Source organism: Cololabis saira, chromosome 12, assembly GCF_033807715.1.
Source record: "Cololabis saira isolate AMF1-May2022 chromosome 12, fColSai1.1, whole genome shotgun sequence".
Taxonomy (NCBI): Eukaryota; Metazoa; Chordata; class Actinopteri; order Beloniformes; family Belonidae; genus Cololabis; species Cololabis saira.
Window position 1 is genome coordinate 21,950,722 of NC_084598.1, and position 13,106 is coordinate 21,963,827.

The 13,106-nt window shown below is 38.0% G+C and overlaps 1 protein-coding gene across 1 annotated transcript; it reads right to left on the reverse strand.

The window, feature by feature from the left end:
- Positions 1-4,068: 4,068 nt before the first annotated feature.
- On the reverse strand, positions 4,069-9,678 carry rab5if (RAB5 interacting factor). Its single transcript, XM_061735984.1, has 4 exons — positions 9,376-9,678; positions 7,218-7,321; positions 6,973-7,102; positions 4,069-5,491 (listed from the first exon to the last, which is right to left on the reverse strand). Exons 1-4 carry the CDS (start codon positions 9,481-9,483, stop codon positions 5,450-5,452), a joined length of 384 nt encoding a protein of 127 aa, XP_061591968.1. The 5' UTR covers positions 9,484-9,678; the 3' UTR covers positions 4,069-5,449.
- Positions 9,679-13,106: the final 3,428 nt, after the last annotated feature.

The window sequence follows — 13,106 nt, forward strand, 5'->3', positions numbered from 1 at the left end:
GTTCAAGAAGGCCCAGAGTCATCTCCACATTTTTGAGAAGACTATGGTCCTTTGGAGTGTGCAGGTAACTACTCAGGACTTTTAATGACTGTGTGATAGCTTCTGCCACCCTGTAGGGATATGCTGGAACAGTGGTAGCTCATAGATAGGAAGAGCCAAAACAAGCTGGTCAGACCAGCCAGCTCTGTCCTGGACTGCTCTCGGGACACTATCAAGGAGGTGGATGAAAGGAGGATGCTGGCCAAGCTTACATTGATCAGTGTAAACCCCTCCTACCCTCTGCATCAGACGCTGGGAGACCCAAGCAGCTGCTTCAGTGTCAGTGGCAGACTGCTGCACCCACACTGCAGAAAGGCATGCTACTGCAGGCTTTTTATTCCATCTGTCATCCAACTGTATAACACCAGTATGACTAATGACTAACTCTGGTCCACTTTCTGCATAAGTCACATATTTCTCAATATTCACTCATATTAATTTTCAATGATTTATTTTCTTGCGTACATTTTGTCCACCTTTGTACGAGTCCAGATATTTGATTTATATTTATCTTTAGTCTTCCCATTGATGATCCCCATACTGTGCAATATTTTTTTTCTTCAACCTAAAAACTTCCTATATCCTTTTATGCTTTTGTACGAAATGTAGTGTCCACTTTTGCACATTTTTTCACAATTGATAATTCGTCTTTGCTGCTGCTGTAACAGGGAAATTTCCCATGAGTGGGATAAATGAAAGTCTTATCACTGATTATAGCACAGTGGGTAAAACCTTAAGTAGAGCATTTTGACTGATTTCCCAGATGTCCCCAAGATGCAATGACAAAGATGTCATTAGGTATTAACTGCTGTTTAAAGTTCAGCTGTTATAAGGCATTGTAAATCTCTGCTCACATTACCACTTAAAATCCTCCCTTAACTTAAATATCTACACAATAGTGATAAGTCAATGTTTCACTAAAGATTTTTTATGTAGGTAAATGTTTACACATGCCTAGTATATATCTTTTCTGTGATTACCAATGAGATACAAAAGCGATTTTGAAATAATTAATTTTAAAACACTTTATTTTATCTCCAGACACCTAAAATAGACACCACTTAAAGACATTTGGTGCCCAACTATTTTCAATTGTTGGCACTGTGAAAGTTTGCCAGGAGCAGGTCTACCCCCCTCCCATTAATGTCAAAAATCCAATTTAAAGACATTCATCTCATGAAAATATATCTGACCAGATTTGACTTTTTTTACAGCTTTATTTTTTTCTGCTTTAGCTATACCTGACCCGATCCCATTTGTCATTGAGCACGAGTCCAGACACGTTCTGAACACAATTACGTTGGCGCTTGCCATTCTCAAGAGACCACCTGATTTTTTATATTGTATCTGTAGGATGATTTTTTTTTTTTTAATTCTTTCTTTCTTTCTTTCTTTCTTTCTTTCTTTCTTTTTTTCTTTCTTTCTTTCTTTCTACGAAAGGAGGGCCTTTTTGCCCCCCTAAACGTGCCCCAAAAGTCACCAAATTTTGCACGCAAGCCAGGCCTTCATTCATTTTTTTTCATTAATGGGCGTGGCAAAATGGCTCAACAGCGCCCCCTAGAAAACTTTGTGCCTCAAGCCCCACAATACGGTTTGACATACATGCACGAAAATCGGTACAGACCTGTATCATGTTGCAACTTAAAGAAAAGTCTCCATGGCCGAAACCGAACATGAAGTCGGCCATTTTGAATTAATCGTGTCATTTTGGCAAAATTTATGCCATTCCTTCAGCCGTTAATACGGCCCGAACCGTAACGTGCACCCAGGTGTGTTATACATCAAAATGTGCATCTCCATCCTGCGACTACGCACATTACTTTTCTCTTTCAAAAGCGTTACCGTGGCGATGCTAGACGCCAAAAAGCACGCCCACCCTTCATCTGATTGGTTCAGACAGAAAAAACTTTGTGCCTCAAGCCCCATAATACGGTGTGACGTACATGAACGAAAATCGGTACACACCTGTATCATGTTGTAACTTTTTTTTTTTTAATTTTATTTTTTTACCTTGTCTGCACACATATTAATGATTGATACCATGTAGGTAAAAACCAAAACCAAATATGTGCATTATTGCTATATTTAATATATATACATATATATGCCTACATAACAAACCCAGTGATTTTTTTTTTGAGGGGGGTGACATCCACTGCCAATCCAGGAAGCAGGAACACACGGAAGCACATGTCAAACACTGGAAATCTGCAACAAAAACCACAAACAAAACACAAAACCAACAAAACCAACACGGAGCCGACCAAAACACAAGCAGCAATCAACCCAAATCACAGTCTGAGCTAAGCTACCATTAACTAACCCCAAAAACTACAGAGCAAGCATGCAGGTGAACAGGCCAGTGTGTATGTCTATGTGTGTGTGTGTGCGTGTATGTATATGATCATGCGTGTGTGTGTGTGTGTATCATGTCGCAACTTAAAGAAAAGTCTCTTTGCGCCATGGCCGAAACCGAACAGGAAGTCGGCCATTTTCAGTGATGCTGGAGCTGACAGTTCCATGGGAAGAACGCTTGGATGAAGCCTTCGAGAGGAAACTTTCCAAGTACGCGGGACTGGTCAGTGACTGTCAGCAGGCAGGGTGGAGAGCGAGGTGTCTTCAGTGGAGGTAGGGTGCAGAGGTTTTGCGGCCCGTTCTTTGGCCAGAGCCTTTAGCTATTTAGGCATCGTGGGAGAGAGGAAGAGGAGAGCCATCCGCAGCACCACCGATGCGGCAGAGAGAGCCTCAAGATGGCTGTGGCTCAAAAGAGGAGAGCCATGGAGTCATGGTAGCTAGCCATCTGGACACAAGCTGGGGTTTGATCAGCCCCGGTTGGGTCACCTGGAGGAGGGTGTATGATGTTGAAAGACCCGAAACACCCGATGATTCCAGGAACATCACTGAAGATGTGTCCAGAGGCATCAGTAGTAGATGTATGTACACAGAACATTCTGAATTAATCGCGTAATTTTGGCGAAATTTATGCCATTTCTTTGGCAGTTAATACGTGCTTGTGGGGGATGAGAAACGGGCCGAACCATAACGTGAATCCAGTACAGGTGTTTTATACACCTCCATCCTGCGACAACGCGCATTACTTTTCTTTCAAAAGCGTTACGGTGGCGACGCTAGACGCCAAAAAGCGCGCCCCCCCTCCATCTGATTGGTCCATATTTGATAGTTCCCCAAAAGTCACCAAATTATGCATGCAAGCCAGGCCTGGCGATAAATTAGATATTTCATGGTTTGCATTAATGGGCGTGGCAAGATGGCTCAACAGCGCCCCGTAGAAAACTTTTCTCTGCCATGACTTTTGAACGGGTTGTGATAAAGACATGTGGGTGGTGTCATCGGACTCGGTATTGAGTCCTTGACCTTTATTGGCCTGAATTAGCCCCGCCCCTTCTACTGATTGGTTGTCCCTATTTTCTGCTATAACTTTTGAATGGTTTGACACAGAGAGTTGTGGGAGGTGTCATCGAACTCGGTTTTTAGTACTTGACCTTCATTGGTGCAAATTAGCCCCGCCCCTTTCTTCTGATTGTTCAATATTTCATAGTTTCTATTTTCTGCAGTAACTTTTGAATGGTTTGACATAAAGACTCCTGGGTGGTGTCTTCGGACATGGTTTTGAGTCCTTGGCCATAATTGGTGCAAATTAGCCCCACCCCTTCTTCTGATTGGTCGATATTTCATAGTCCCCATTTTCTGCCATAACTTTTGAATGGTTTGACATAGGAAGTCGTGGGTGGTGTCATTTCTGATATGCTTATGGGGGGCGGTGGCCATGAGTGCGAGGGCCCGTTCATCGCTGCTTGCAGCTTTAATTTCTGTTTGTGTTTTAAAAATATATGACACACTTTTTTAAAACTAACATTTAATTTTTAAACTAATAAAGTTAAAATACCCACTACACTGGGTATGATGGAGCATTTTAAACTCATATCTAAAGACACTGAATAGCCTGAATAAACCATTTATCAGAAAAGCAAGATTCTGTCAACGTTTCAATACAGAGCACACACTCTCTTTTTGAAAATGGAGGCCAAACGAAGCCCATGTTTAATGATTCCCAAAAGATTTGATCAGAAAATACAATCCTCTCAAACAACAGCTGCATATTGGGTAAAACAGTATCATTACAATAACTCTGCAAGAACTGTTTTTAAAAGTTATCTCCTATAAAATACTGAGAAATATGTTACATCAAAGACGATATAACATAAATACAAATAAATCTGTAATACATCATGAATTTGCAAACATTTTACAGAAAATTTTAAATTAATTTCAACAACAGACACGAGTTTGATCTGACAGCTGCTTGTGAGAAAAAATTAATTTAAATTTATTTTATCATTACTATGACAGCTAGATACACTAAAAGCAAATCAAATGGCAGTGCACTAATCAGATTCAACTAAAATTTGGTAACATTTGCATCTCAACACAACATGCATGTTTCCTCCCTGTTTACTTAGATAACTGATGCTTTCTGAATTAAGACACAGCATATCAATACTTTTAGCTACAGGACTGGATAGAAGTCAATATGTGCATTATACAACTAGCACTTTTTCGATGTTAGACGTTAAGACATCAGCTGTAGTGCTACAATTTTAATTTGTTAAATATCAGACCTTTTAGAAGCAATAACAAATGACAGTTTATATATTTGATGCCAAAGTGGGGAAAAAAATAACTTTAGTATTTCATTACATTATGAAGACAGGGGTCACCAACATTAAAACCACAGATGAACACAGTGGTTGATGATCTTGATGTGTTTATGGTGGGGGAGTCCAAAAAAGCAGTTATTAAAGATTTAAGCTACAGCATAAATCTTTGCAGGTCTGTTCATCCTACATGTTGCATTCTGTCCTTAAGGTTAAAGTTGGACTGACTGACTCCGGTTGACTAAAATATGACACTTTCCCTGTAACGTGACTGACCAGCTCATGACCAGTAAGCTGGAATGGGTATCCATACTACTGGTCTACGTTCATCACTTACTTAAACTGATTTACGTCTGTTTGACATCAACATACTGTACCAAAAATGAACAGAACTGCAACACATTTGAGCTAAGATATTCGCTTTATGCATCTGTAGTGTTTATGTTGGAAATTATGAACATATATATTAAGGGAGATTAACAAATGGGAAGGGTAATGGAAGATGTCTAACAAAAAAAAAAAAGAAAAAAGGAAGCCTCAGATTGGAGAGAAGTACAGTGTTCGTCTCTGTGTTCTGGCTGGATCTTGTTTTTGCAAAGGAAGATTCCCATGATGCACTGCACAATGAGAAGTCATACTGTATGCAGAGTGCTGACATCCCCAAACCATGAAGGTCTTGTGTCTTGTCAATTTACATCAATAGAAATGTCCGTTTACTGTCTTGAGGATCCCTCTCAGTCATAATGTAAAGCTGTGTAAAAAATTATCCACACCACCTGTTAAAAGAAAGGAAAAAGACCATTAAGACATCAGCTCATAGGTGTCACCAAAAGTAAAACGTCATTTCAGACTGACTGGTACAGTTCTTTGCTCATCACACTGCAAGATAGGTTTGATACAGTGATTTTTCATTGACATTATTAAGCAGTTTCTATTGGTAGTCCAGGGTAGTTTTACAGTTTTAAAGAGGTCACCTTTGGCGCCTGTCTCCATGACAGCTGAAAGTATTGTGGACGTGCTCAGCTTTGTTACAATTCCAGCCTCCCCAGATTTGCCAAGATAAACGGAAACCTGCCTATTACATTAGCCCGCCACTTTCTTACACATGGCGTGTTGAATCTCTTGTTAGTTAAAAAAAAACAAAAAAAAAACCCTCACATTTCATTCATAGCTGCAATCTTACATCCATGACAATTCAGCACTGACTCCTACTGCCTATTATTGGGACCTCAGGTCCCACCAGGAGCGTTTCAAAGGCAGGACGCTTCTGACCACTCCCATATGAGATTATGATTTTTCAAGTTTCAAGATCATGTAAGAATCAAACACTAATCTGCTTGTGTAAATGAACATTCCTCACCATGTCTTGTTTTTGTCACTATTTCATATTCAAGTTCTAAAACTAACCTTTTCCTTGTATAAAGTTGAAATCTCATTTGAGAAACTCATTTGTTTACCCACGCCCTCTACAAGTCAATGTAATGTCAATGAATGAGTTTGAGCCCACTCATGCTGTTTACTTTGAAAATTGACCAAACTCAATAATATTCTCGTTACTTTCTTTCAGATTGACCTGCTTTGTGTAAATTGACACAGCTGATTGCCATAATAGACTCTGATCTCTGTATTCCAGTAATGACCTTGATTTGCCTGCAAACTGCACAACAGCGCTTCTGGTGGGACCACTCTCCCCGACTAGGATGGCTATGATTCACAGCAGCAGCTGACACGGCCCATTCATGCTGCAACACTTCTGTGCTCTGTGGGACCCAACGGTCGGAGTAGCACCATGTATGGAAAGGACTCTAAAAGTGTGGTTTCATGTCTAATGGTGTTTTCACATGTGAATTACATGTCAGAAATGCAATACATTACACAAATATTACATTTAGCAGGTTATCATGATATGTGCAAACAGGCCAGTAATTTATTCATATTTCTTTCCCAAACTCATAAAAAATTAATAAAATTGGCTTGTAAATGAAGATAACAATTATGTACACTAAAGGGTTTCATTTAAATTTAAGATCTAAACAGTGTTGAACTGAAATCAACAGAATTCATGTTGAACTCAAGTACACATTTAACACTCAAGTTGATTTAAAAGTCAGAAGTGTGATAACTAACTGTGTAAAATAAGCAATAGTAAAGTAATTATTAGAAATAATAAAAAAATAAACTCTTCAGTATAGTTCCAAGTATATTTACAATAGTTCATGAAAACTTTATCTATTTTTGTAAAGATTATTATCCCCACCAGAAACAGGGCAAAAGATGTCATGAAGCCTTCTTTGGTGAGTTCCCACGTGCCTCCATACTCCTCTTCGTCAATCTGCTGAAAGCTGCTGAAGTATACATACAGGACACCAGCATTGATGATGCAGAAACTAATGGGGAAAACAGAAGATGATGTTATCCGTTCAGTGTTTTCTTCAGTACAATCTAATATGACGAGACTCAAGGAAAGATGTCAAGTTTAGACAGGCTATATAGAATACCTACATGGCTATTCCCAGAAAACCTTTCAACGGTGCAACACCCCATATCAGACCAAGGATTAGTGCAATAATTTGTCGGAGCCAGTAAATCACATCTAAAAACTCATCCTGTGAAAGAAAACATAGAAACTGCATTATCAAAACGGTGCTGATTTAAACACTGACATTAGAACAAAACCATACCTGCAGATATATTACCCTTGTCCTTTTATGATCTTGGATCTCGTGTTCCTAGTCGGATGTTTCTCATGTCAAAAGTGTATTTTAGGCACAGTCATAACTGATCCTAACCTGGTTCCATTTTCATCCAAAAATCATATGTAAATATCATTGTAGGCAACACTGGATGAAAGGTAAGACATATTCTGGAGAAGAAAGCAGTATAACAGATAACCATGCACAATTCCAGTCTCTATATGGCCATTTAGAGCCACAAATTAGCATGGTATGTTGATGAAACCCTGAGTACACAGATTAAATGCCACAGGGTGACATTTTTAACCACCCCAAAGTCCAGCTTGCCCAGCTCTAACCTGACAGACATAGACGGAGAGGAATGGCGGTTCAGGTCCATTTATGATAACTAATTATTAAGTGTTGGTAATAGATTTAGATTCCTTTACTGATCCCCATATGGGAAATTCAGGTATAACAACCACTCAGAAAAATAGTTAAACAAAATAAATAGATAATAAGAAAGAGCACAAAAATACAAGAAATAACTAGTATAGCGAGTATATAAAATATGTATTATAATTAATAGAGAAACAGAATGATGAAATAGTGTCGGCCTGATGGTTTGTTTACTGATTTCTCTTTTGGAATAATGTAAACTCCTTTAATACAGATTTTTGGTAAATAGTAACGATCGTGGCACTGACACTTCATTCATTCAATGAATAAATAGTGAAATGCTGTGATTCCAGTCTTAAGGAATCCCTGCGTTCCTCCATGTAACAAAACTGGTCTTGCACAAAACTTTAGCAGTTTAAATCAATGAAAACAGAGTCGTGGGGTAATATCAGGCAATTAACTGAACGAAAAGAAAAATATAGTAATAATAATCGCCAAAACTCTAGGATTGAAATAGTTAAAGTCTATAAATAAAAGACCAAGGTGATTTGAACAATCCAAACCACCGAGACAAATACACTTGTTAACAGTATGTCAGTATCAGGGGCGAAAATCCCGGGGGGGACAGGGGGGACAAGTCCCCCCCATTAGTAAAGGTGTCCCCCTCTAGAATAATTTGAGACAGAATTAATAATTTTGGAACAATGCAGTAGTATTTAGTAGTGATGCACCAAAATGAAAATTTGTGGCCGAAACCGAAATCGAAAATAATAATAAACAGTAAAATCTCATTACACTTAAAACAAGACTCATCACTGGAAAAACAACAACAATTTTCACCTGTTTCAAGTACATTTTCTTGAAATAAGTAGAAAAATCTGCCAGTGGAACAAGATTTATCTTCTCATTACAAGCAAAAAAAATCTTGTCCCACTGTCAGATTTTTATACTTATTTTAAGTGAAAATCTACTTGAAACAGGTGAAAATTGTTGTTTTTTTTCCAGTGATGAGTCTTGTCTTAAGCGTAATGAGATTTTTTTAAACTAAAAATGAGACATTTTAACTAGAAATAAGACAAATATTATTGTTAAGATTTTGGGTTTTTGCAGTGTATTATGTCAGATGTGCTGTATTATTGCCACCTTCCACCTAATACCATTGTTTTGTATTGCTCTAAGAAAGGTCTTCTGCCTGTTTGCGAGATAGAGATGAAAATGTCAAAATGCTGTAGTAAAGGAAGGCTAAAACTTTTATTCCTTGTCCCCCACTGGATTTATTCTCTAAAATTTTACTGTTTATTGTCCCCCCCAACTATGAAACGGGATTTTCGCCCCTGGTCAGTATCTAGAAAAGCGCTATATAAAACCTATATATTATTATCACTATTATTATTACAGACTATCACTCAGTCTGACAGTCGGAGAAAAACCCCAAAGAGACAAGATTAATCCTTAGCATGGCGGCTAACTCCAGCTAACTGTGTTTGGAAATAACTCACAAAACTGTATGCAGGCTCAAACTTTTGGGACAACAACATAAATACAGCTTTGAAGGAAATGGGTGCGTTAAGAGTGCAACAGGGACCGACCTTCTCCTCCCAGACCGCGGTGCTGTTGAACGCCTTGGTCCATGTGGACTGTTTCACGCCTCCATTCAGCAGATGACCCTCTTCTTTCCGCTTCGAGCTGCTAGTCATTCTGCTCTTTCCTTCAACGGTGCGTCTCAAGAAAACCAATAACCAAAACTAACGGGAACTTGAGCTTTATTTAAATGCTCGGAACTCCCCCAAAAGAACCGCGGTTTGAGGGAGATTTGAAGATATTTCACAAGTCTAAGCTTCGCTGAGCTGACAGATTTCAGTCGCGAAACGTTGACAGTTTGCGCATGCGCAGCATCGTCTGACCCCGGCCAGCAGCGGCCAATCAGAGAGTGCGACGTTTCTGCGTCCGTGTGGCAAAACACTCATGACGCCCACAGCGCCCCCTGCTGGTCACTGTCCGGCAATTACATCAGAATCAGAATCAGAATCAGAAAGGGGGTTTATTGCCAAGTTTGTTAACACACACAAGGAATTTGTTGTGGTGATTGGTGCAATACAGTAAAAATAAAAATAAAAATATAAAAGCAAACAAGTATATGGAGATAAAATAAGAGATAGAATAAAGTAAAATGTATAAACAGAAATAAACAGAAATGTACAATACGAGGATTAAAAAGTGCGGGATATGAATCTTTACAAAAAGTGACGTAGGATGACAGATGACAGATAAAATGTATAAACAGAAATGAACAATATAGACAGAAATGTACAATATGGGGTTTTTAAAGTGTTGGATGTGAGTCTGTACAAATGTTACGGGGTTGGAATATTTACGTTAATGTAACGTAGAGTATTCCAACCCCGTAACATTTGTACAGGCAGCAATTACATACATTACCCAGTTAATGTAATATTCTGTACTGTATGTACACTCATGTAAACTAACAAAGTGTCACAGTTGATTACCATTCGTTACGGCGTTATAGCTGCGAGACGCTTGGACAGTCACCCAAAGTATTTTGACAATTTGCGATATATAATGCAACTGGCAGATAATACAGTATGTTGATCTCTGAGAATTTGTTCATTTGTTTATTCAATTCACCTTGTTAGTAAAATGCCATTTTTTTCACAGACAGGAGTATATTTAAATATATCAAATATATTTTCTTGGAAGGAAAAGGAAAATTATTTAGTGGTTGTTATCTTTTTATCTTTATATGGGTGTTTGGCTTTTGGGGTGTTTGATTTGTAAATGACAGTGCTGTGTGTGTGTGAGATGGAGATGCCAATTTCCCCGAGCGAACCTCCCAAAGGGATTAATAAAGCCATCTGAATCTGAATTACATCTACGTCTACATCATGTTCCTTTCAGTGTTTTCATATAGTTGAAATACATAAAATGTGCCATTTTAGTTGCAGAATAATTACAGCATATTTCTAATGAAATGCAATTCTAAAAGGGTATTCTTTATTACATTTCAGTTTATTTATTTTTCATCTTTTTTCATCATTATGCACTCATTCTACTTTTAAAACACTCTTAACATGCACTAAAATTAAATGACATTGTTATTTGTTTTTACAACTTTTGTCTTTTTCTGGCAAACAACACTAGTGTCTATGGTAACGATCATTAGAGAATGAGTAAATGGCTGGCAGTAGGGTCACCAACATAAGACAACCCTCAGCATCGAGAAAATCAAGATCTTTTTTTTTAATAGAAATGATTTATGCATACTGAGTACACATATTAATACTTCTGTGTTTATAATTTATTTTAAACTAAAATAAATGACCAAATACATGATGTTCCTCCATGAATATACTGGCTCTCATGTGTGAAAGTTGTTGACAAAATAAGGTCAAGTCTAAAATTGTCACAGACCACAGCACACACACGTCACACAACACAATATTCCTCCCCTTCTCTTTGTCCTCTTCTGTTTGCAAATACCTGATTATCCTATGTTTCCTTTTATTCCAACACAACACATTAGACACTCATTTACATACACTACAACACATCACACAGTCACTAAACTGCACCCACCACTGTCTTGTCCTTTCTTTCCTGGTCTTTCATGTCCCACCGTCAGTGATCTTAGTCCTCTTTGGCAGAATTTCTTTTTCCAGGGATCAATAAAATATGGTAGGCTGTCAAGAGGGCTGGTAAAGAAAGCACACTCACAAACACACACAAGAAAAAACTCTGTTGCAAGATTAAAATGCATATATATGTGGCCTTTAGGTTTTGTCAAACTTAGTAATAAGCATATGCAGACAAAGTCGAAGAAAAAAAGTCTTAAACTGTTAAAGTTGCAACAAGTATAGGTTGAAATGGGAGGAACTTGGTGGGCTTGATTTTGTCCTTTGCCTTTACAGTTATTTATCAATAAGGCTAGGTCTCTCTTGACACAAAAGTGAACTGCTGTAGCAGTGCTGCACTGGTTCAAACAGGAGCAGACAAAGGGTTTTGCTTATTTTGCTAGTTATGCACAGGAGAAATGCACAGAGGGCACAGGAGACATATCATAATGAATGCAATAAATGCTTTATTCACATTAGTGTGACTTCTTTTTGCAAGATTATTTCAACCTCATCCTTTTAAGTAAAGGTGATGCCAAAGAAGTATAAACCAGAGGCCCACAATGTCATAAATGATCACCAAAATCAAGTAAAACAGTTGATATAAGATATTAGACAGCCAGGAGGAAACACAATATGATCTTTATGCAGCAGAAACTAATATGAGGCAAGCCACAACCTAAATAAGCATTGTAGTTGTCACAGAGAGATGAAAATTGACCAAAAAAATAAAATCAGAGAAGCAAAATAACCAAATTCTGACAAAAAATAGTCAAAAAATGTGTACGGAAAGAGACTGCAACTTACCATAATCGTACATGAACAATGAAAATGGGACCGGAAAAAACTACAACATATATGAGAACAGATTGGTGGCATTTTGAATCATCACAATCTTATTGTAATCAGTTTACTAATTTCGTATTGCATTTCAACATGTTTCCAAAGAAGTGTACGAAGCAACCGCTGTCACTTGAGGTAATCACCAGGTACAGGAGGCACAAAATGGAAAATATAGCAATGGACAACAATGTGACAAATATGAAAATAAACCGATAAAATTCATAATCAGAATCAACTTTTGCAATTACAAGCAAAAGTGCCTTTGGCTTTAGTCTAATTAAACAAGCATTAAAGGACTTAGGCTATGATGGAAAAATATTCTAGGCTATAAAACATAACAAAACTCAAGAGGAATAGTTTAGATACAGCCGTCTATTAATAATAGACCTAATATTATGCATATTACTTCATATATATTTACTTCAAGCTCTCTAGCTGTAAGATAATTACAGAATTTCCTTTTCTTTTTCAAGTTTTCATGTCAATCAACTGACTCATTCCGGAAGATGTGTGAGATGCGTTATCTTCAAACTGGGTATAATCATGACAGCTTGATGTTAACTATATGTACATCAATCAGCTGCAGCTTTCAGTGACTGTTACCACGTGTAAATGTGTATCATGTTTCTGCATTAATCATATGAGAAGGATCTGCTGTCATGCATATGCTCTTACCGCTTGTTGCTGTGCTTTTCACAGTGGAGCTGCAGAGCTTCAGAGATCCTTGCGGGAATTTTACTGTCGGGAGAAAAGCGATTTTTAGCTCTTCACTTACTTCCAAGAAGGCTGAGAAAAAACTGCACACTTGGGAACAGAACTGTAAGGTAGAAATGGAGATGTTTATTTTG

Bases quoted from the DNA above. Each gene is read 5' to 3' on its own strand.
- rab5if (XM_061735984.1), bottom strand. From the start codon at position 9,483: ATGACTAGCAGCTCGAAGCGGAAAGAAGAGGGTCATCTGCTGAATGGA. The intron at 7,322-9,375 runs GTCGGTCCCTGT...TTTCTTTCACAG, and splicing joins CCGCGGTCTGGGAGGAGAAG to GATGAGTTTTTAGATGTGAT. The intron at 7,103-7,217 runs GTAGGTATTCTA...TTTCCCCATTAG, and splicing joins GGTTTTCTGGGAATAGCCAT to TTTCTGCATCATCAATGCTG.